The following is an 8,008-nucleotide window of genomic DNA, read 5'->3' as shown; positions in this document are numbered from 1 at the left end:
AGCCCGCTCAGAGATGTGTATAAGAGACAGATACGGTTGTGACAACCGTACTGATGAGCATACCTTAACAGATGAATGCCATGTAACATCACTATAACTTAAATTCACATGCATTTCTTTTCCAAACATAGAGAATATTGTTGTAACATCCGTAGCAGTTTTTTCCGTGTGTCTAAACTAACCGGAACACCGATATATATCCACCGAAAAAAAACATTAAAAATGTAAAAGAACGTATGTACTTAGTGTGAGACATTTCCGTGTTTCTTGATATGTGTGTGTGTGTGTGTGCGCGCGCGCGCGCGCGCGCGTATGTGTAATATAAGAAAAAGTCGTGTAATATGAGTCACTCTAAGTTTTTTAGTATAACATGACTTGGTGAAAATTAAAAAAAAAGAAAAAGTTACTTGTAATTTAAATAATAAAGAAACGGAAATAATTTTATCTAAAATTAGATATAAAAAAATTAATAATAATTAGCAAAAAAAAATTATAAGTATTTGAGATTGAGGAAAAATTATTGTATAGTCGACCAACTATAATATATAAGTCATTAAGTTTTTAAGTAAAAGTTATTAATAATGTAAAAGCCATTTAAATGTTAAACCAAATTAAAAGGCTTTTATTGTAATTTAATATTTACATGTCACATAAAATATAGAACGTTTTCTTTATCAATGCATTTGACATTATATATGTATCCAATTTGCACGTTTATGTAATATTGTGCGTACTCAATCTTTATTAAATATCTTTTTGCAAATAATGCATTCAGTAAATACTTCTTTATCAAAATCAAGTTCTTTTTTTCAAAAAAAAAAAAAAAAAAAAAATGTTGATCGACAGTACACAACAGGTATGTGAAAATATTTTTGAAGTAATTATACAGTTTAATTTATAACTCACCTCCGATTTTGATGAAATTATGTTCAATCGGCACGTTTTGCAAGAAAGAAATAATCCAGTAGAAAAAAGTGTTGCTCTGTTCCGAGAACCGAGAAATTAATTGTTAAAGTTCACCAGATTCAGATTATGTAACTTGTCATGCTGACAATATGTAGCGGTGTGAATGTGGCCCGTGGTGTCCCTGGTTATATGCACATGCTCCGTAGTCATATGCGCATGCGTTTCCATGACCAAAATGCGCAAAATATAAAATGTTTGTGAATTTATGTAGAACTTAGCTTTGTGTTGTAGCTTTATGTAAAGTGTATGTATGAAAGCAGAAGGGATCATCCCACTATCCAAAAGTATATGCAGCCAAAATTTAATACCATTGTCTTTCAAAATAATTTTAAATTTCAAAACAGGTTTAAAATGACTAAAATGACCAATAAGATCATAGATGAAGCAAACATTTGACGTGCCTGCATTTTATATACATTTTATCAATTAATGCAATCAGGTCACACCAAGTTTTTGCTTCACTAGCCATGATCTCATTAATCATTTTAATCGCTTTAAGCTCGTTTTATGAAATTTAAAATTAGGAAAGAAAATGGCATTACACTTTTGTTGCATATACTTTTAGATGGTTCAAACAATTTAGTAAAAAAACATTTTTAGTTTAAAATAAAATATTTTTCTTTCTGTATCTAATCAAATACATGGCTACTTGTATGATCTCATATTTGTTATTGTTATTTATTAAAAAAATACTTTTGATTAAAAAAAAATGTAATGTACGGTACTTTTTTTATATACTTAATGTAAATATTCTCTCTATTTTTTTAAAAAGATTTTTTGGTTAGGATTATTAGTCGCATCGACATCGATTAACCTTGACTGTGATTAACCCTGATTGTGAGATAGACTGGCAATGAGAGAGAGAGAGAGAGAGAGAGAGAGAGAGAGAGAGAGAATAAGAAAGAAAGAAACGAAACAAATAGCAAGAAAGAGAGAGGATGAGAAAGTAAGAAAATAAGAGATCAAGAAAAAGAAGAGATTTTTAAGGTATATTTAGTGTAGACACTTTTATAAAGTCTTTTTCTGAGATTACTTATATAATAATGGATAAAATAATATATTGTTAAAAACAGTAACTTTTCATTTTTATGATTTTTATAACTCTTATGAAAATATTTTAAGAGATATTATAATATTTTAAAGATATTAAAAGTATTATAATTATGATATACACACATGTATATGTGATTTACGTAATATTGAACCAATTGTCAATGACACAATTTGTTTATATTTTTCTAAAGAAGTATGACAAGTTAAATGCTTAATTTATATTCTTACTTAATGTTTGTATTGTTTAATTTTACTAATGTATTGCAAATATTAACATATAAAAATTTTACTCATACGACATCTATTAAGAGAATTATGAATAACACGCTCTTGTGCCACTGACTGTAACACTTATGCCAAATGCCGTAGCAATTATATTGATGGTGTATCGTCTAGAAACTCTCTTCGTTTCGATTTCATAACAGAGTTCCAAATGATCGACCAAATAGTTAACGAAATCGTAAGAACATTTTGATAGTAAATCATACATAAACTTTATTTTGCTGGCTGTGAAAGAAGAGCTTAATGTATTTCTCATTTCCTTCCAACGATCTCCACACGAAAAGAAGACGTTCTTGCTAAATAACAGTTCTATTATACACTTTCGTCAATGAAGTTGCGGTGATCCGGAAAATGTTCAAAATCCTTTACCACGATGATTTTAATCATCTTAGGATCGGACACAAGCAGAGCAGATTTGAAGAAATCCGCATTACTTCAACGTATTTAGCATCAGAAAAGCGGTCGTACAAATATTGGCAATAATCGGTAAAAGTAATGTAACCCATATACATTTGCCAGATTGTTATAAAAGATGATAACAAATTTGACAGATAAGGAATTATAAGTCCTTATTTTACTAGTAAAGATATATGTATGATGCAGCGAAGTGATAATTTTCAGAATGTTGATGATCAGAGTACTCAATAACAGTACAAAGAGCGATGAAAGCAATGATGAATCCATTGTAATGCGGCAGAATAACAAATCGAGATGCTTCGGCGAACTCTGCGTAGAACGTTATAATATATGCGTGAGACGTTTGCGAAGGCTATATTGTGGAAAAAACGGTGAGAGAGGAAAACGTTTTTTGTATAATCGCGATGACATGTCGTATTAGTAATTTGCACGAGAATCGTTAGTCAATTTACGCATAACGATACTTTAAAATATCGTGGCTTCTATAAAAAACGAATTTTTACTAATTTAATTTAAAAAATCTTGTTCCACGTTACAACAAAAATTGACGACGCTTTCCGTACGAAAATAGTATTGATAACTATGTAATAGTTATTAGATTTATCATGCACTTTTTGCACTGTAGATTTAACATCCCAGACCATTGTGAGAAATAACTAATGCATATTAAAAATAACAAGTATATAAGCTAAAAAAAATTTTGTTTTCTTATTTTAATCTCTAATCGTTGAACCATTAAAAAAAGTAGATATGGTATCAAAAACGCACTAAATAAAATAAAATATACACCAAATATTTTTTTATTATCGTGTTTTAATATTAAAAATTTTATGTTTAATAAAATAGAATAATATTTGTTTTGTAACATAATTGATCATTTTAAGAAAAATATATGACATATTTATACGTAAAAGCAAATAAAAACATTTTGCCACATTTTTCAAAGGACTCAACAAAAATAAGAATGATCTAATAAAATAATTAAAAATGAGTACTTAAAAGACACGTGAATCTACCAATACAAAGTCTATAAGTCCATAAGTCCATTTGTCTATAAGATAGCTGGCAATGACAATTAAACTTTTATTGAATATTTGTACAAGGTCAATTCAAACATTTAACAGAAATATGTTTGATGTTATACTTATACTACAAATAAATGCAAGATTTAATCTCACTCAGATATATAAATAGTCGAATCGACGTTTAATAACTTTGATCGATACAGACTGATAATCAGAGAAAAAATAAGAAAAAATTGAGAAGGGCAGATAAGAAGAAGACAAGAGGAAAAGAAAATGAGAGTCAGAAAGATAAAGAATGAGAAGGCGAGAAAGTAAGAAAGCGTTTGGGAGAAAAAAAATAAATTTTTCCTATATATTTACTATATTAAGTACACATTTTCATGAAGTCTTTTTCCTGTGATCAAGTATAACTGTTTGTATAATATGTTCAAAATGCTATATTTTCTTCTTAATTAAATTTTTCAGAACTTTAATGAAAATATTATAAGAGATATTATAATTTTAAAGATTTACGTGCGTACGTGATACACGCATAATACATTGCACGAATTGTTAATAATATTATGTATCTATTTTCTTAAGAAATATAATAAATTAAATGCCTAATTTATATTTTTGATTAATATTTGGACCTATTTAATTTTTAGATATATTACGAGGATATTTAAACTAGTAAATGTAATCTGTATTAATAAGAAAAGAGTTGGGCTCAAAAGTTCAATGGACTATGCGCGATAAATACTCGTATATTTGAACTTATAAAGGATTAATCGTATCGTCTCTATTTCACTATTAGATGATGGAAATTACATAAGCCATTAAAACGATTGAGCATTAATACAATAGAATATAATCAAGTAGACTTAAAAGTAAATGCAGGTCACAATATTAATCATAATATTTAATTTTTCAACTTTTCATTAGAAAAAACTTAACATTTTAATATTCTACTTAATCTTATGCATGATACAAAATATATTACCAATAAATCTTATCAAATTTCAATTATATTGATTTGAAAGTGTGTAATATTTTGAATGTTCTTAAAATGCGAATATTTTTCTGAAACAACTATATATATACTTTGTAGAAAAACTATCTGGTAAAAGATTTTTACGTTTCTCTTTTTTCCAAGCTAATCCAGGATCCGCTAATAGATCTCAACGAAAATTCTCTTTTAGCGAATATAACTGGTTCGACGGTCTTATCCGTAGTCTTCAAAGTAAACTTTTGTAAAAGATGAGCAATGAGAATCTTCGTCTCCATAAGAGCAAACCGATTACCGATACACTTTCTGGGACCATGACCGAATGGGAGATAAGTGTAGGGTAATATGTTATCTTTATTTTCTTCGCTGAATCTTTCGGGGTCGAATTTATCCGGATTCGGAAAATACTTCGGATCGCGATGTATAGCATAAATACACAATACCAACGGATCCGCAGGTTCAACGATTATACTCTTGCAGCCTGGTTGAGATGGAGGCAGTTCGTATCTCTTAGCACAACGTCTATCAATGAAAGGCATTGGTGGATATTTTCTAAGAGTCTCAGAAATCACCATGTCCATGTAAGACATCTTCATTAGCGACTCGTAAGAAATCTCGCCGTTTCCTTCGGCAAGATGCTGCTGTACTTCCTTGCGCAGACGATCCTGAACATCTTGATTAACCGCCAGTTCTTGAGCAACGAAACACATCAGAGCCGAAGAGGTTTCGAAACCCGCAAAGAAAAAGATAAATGCTTGCGAAACGATGTCGTCTAATGACATTTTGTGTGCACTATTACTTTCTTTATCCCAAGACTGCATTAACAAATGGATCATGTCCGGTCTGACGATATTTTTCTCTTCTCGCGCCCTAATTGTTTCCTGTACGATCTTTTTGAAAAACTTGGACGTAGCCGGTGGAAAAATAGTCAGCCCAATTAATTTAGCAAGCCATGGACACTTGAGTAATATTATAATCTTGACTATCCCTAGTAGTCCTGTAGGAAGTTTAGTAGCCTCCACTCCTTTTATAAAGAATTCATTGTCTCGATCTTTCATAGAATTCACACTTATGCCAAAGGCTGCTGTAGCAATTACATCGGTGGTGTAACGTCTAAAGGCCTCCTTCGTTTCGATTTCATGACAAAGCTCCGGATGGTCGACCAAATAGTTGACGAAATCGTGAGAACACTTTGATAGTAAGTCGAACATGAACTTCATTTTGCTGGCTGTGAAAGAGGGACTTAATGTATTCCTCATTTCTCTCCAACGATTTCCGCGCAAGAAAAATAAGCTTTTGCTAAACAACGCGTCGACGTCGTTGTTAACGAAGTCGCGATGATCCGGGAAATGTTCAAAGTCCTTCACGACCATGTTTTTAATCAGTTCGTGATCGCGCACAAGCAGGGTAGGCTTGAATAAATCCAGTATTCCAATATATTTAGCATCTGGATAGTAGTTGTACAAATATTGGAAATGATCAGTGAAAGAGATGTAGCCAAAAAACAATTTCCAATCCATAACAAAAGATGAAAACGAGTTTGGTAAGTAAGGTACGCCCTTGTTTTTCCAATAAGAAAATATTCGATGAATCAAAGTGATAATTTTCAAAACGCTGATAACGATCAAAGTACACAATAATAGCACGAAAGGCGACGGAAGTAATAATGTATCCATTGTGATGTGACAGAATAAGCCAAACGAGATGCTTCGTCGGACACTGCGTAGAACATTATAAACATGTACGTGAGACGTGCGCGCATATGTTACTGTGAAATAAAACGACGGAGGGGGAAACGCTTCTAGTATTATCACGACGATACCATGTGCAATCAGTAGAGATACGAGACATATGTTAGTTGATTTACGCACAACAATATTTGTTGAAATCGTGACTTCAATAAAGAGTCAATCTTGATTAATTTTATTCAAAAAATTCTATTTTAAGTTCAAAAGAATTGACAAAACATTGACAAAATATTGCATTAATTGTCAAGAATATAATTAGTTATTTATCTATACATTTAAACAAATATAATAAGTTAAATGCTTAATTAATTAATATTCTTACTTGACATTTGTAGTACTTAATTTTACATCAAATTTTAAGAAAATCTAACTAAACTAATAAAGTTTAATCAGTAAAAATAATCATTACTAAAAGAAGAAGAAACATGTGAGATGGATAGAAGATACGAAAGGTATATATGAGACATATAGAAATGCCTGGATACTGCTCATCGTGCAAACGTAAGTCACCATGATCTTAATTAACGGAAGGGCACGATTATAATTTATCAACTGCCGACTGACAACTTCATGAATTGTAATTCAAGGTTACACTATAGCGCGTACGATTGATATAAGCTATTGCTTAATAAAATGTAAGCTACTTCACGCCTTCCATGGCTTGTCGGTCAACATCACTGATGATGGTGTATAAACTTGGATTTTATTAATAAGCATAAACAATGAATCCAAATTAATCCTCTCGTTGATTTCCAGTGAGCAGAGATTAGAAACGCATAGAAATATAAAATCTTTATCTTGCATGATAAGTCTATGAAAAATTCACAGTTAACGTGATTGTACGATTCTCGAGTGCAATCATGCGTAAAATAACTACAGTAATGACACTTATATCATGTATCTTTTAAAGAAATATTACATTTAAAATTCATGTTTGGATATCATATCCATATCATGTCACTGAATTTTAAAAATAGCTCTCGGTAAATGACAATTTTAGAAATGCCACAACATTCTTAGAAGTTTCTAAGAAGAATACAAATCATCGTTGGAATAATATTGGACTACACGTGCCGCTCCAATTCATCCAGTAGTAGCTGTTACGCAATGAATAACGTGTACGGATAGTTTTTGATTAATTTCGTATTATTAAAAAATTATATTTAAAAAAAAAGAGAAAAAAGTGCACGCGCGGTGAATAACAACACAATATATGCAATTAGATAATAATATCGTAAAAGTGCTTTAATATACAAAAATACATTTAAAAATATTGAAAACATACAAAAAATTTTAAGCAAAAAATATTAACAGAAATATGATGTTGTGCAAAAAGACTTTTTACGTATATTTAAAACACATTATTACAAAGTCTATTTTTTGACATTTTATATAAGTCTTAAAATAATATTGTCAAAATGAAAACTTTATTATGATAATTTTTTAGAACATTTATGAACATATATAACAAGTGATATTGTAAATTTCATGATACTAACGGTATTATAATTACGACATAAATATGTATG

General features: G+C 30.2%; 1 protein-coding gene across 1 annotated transcript; it reads right to left on the bottom strand.

Annotated features, from left to right (window-relative positions):
* Positions 1 to 4,757: 4,757 nt before the first annotated feature.
* LOC105462034 (cytochrome P450 9e2-like) lies at positions 4,758 to 7,648 on the bottom strand. Its single transcript, XM_011708557.1, has one exon. The coding sequence runs from the start codon at positions 6,405 to 6,407 to the stop codon at positions 4,857 to 4,859; it is 1,551 nt and encodes a 516-aa protein (XP_011706859.1). The 5' UTR covers positions 6,408 to 7,648; the 3' UTR covers positions 4,758 to 4,856.
* Between the last annotated feature and the right edge of the window lie 360 nt (positions 7,649 to 8,008).

Source organism: Wasmannia auropunctata, unplaced genomic scaffold, assembly GCF_000956235.1.
Source record: "Wasmannia auropunctata unplaced genomic scaffold, wasmannia.A_1.0 LD272566.1, whole genome shotgun sequence".
Taxonomy (NCBI): domain Eukaryota; kingdom Metazoa; phylum Arthropoda; class Insecta; order Hymenoptera; family Formicidae; genus Wasmannia; species Wasmannia auropunctata.
Note: the sequence above shows the minus strand (reverse complement) of the source record. Positions and strands in the feature narration are given on the sequence as shown.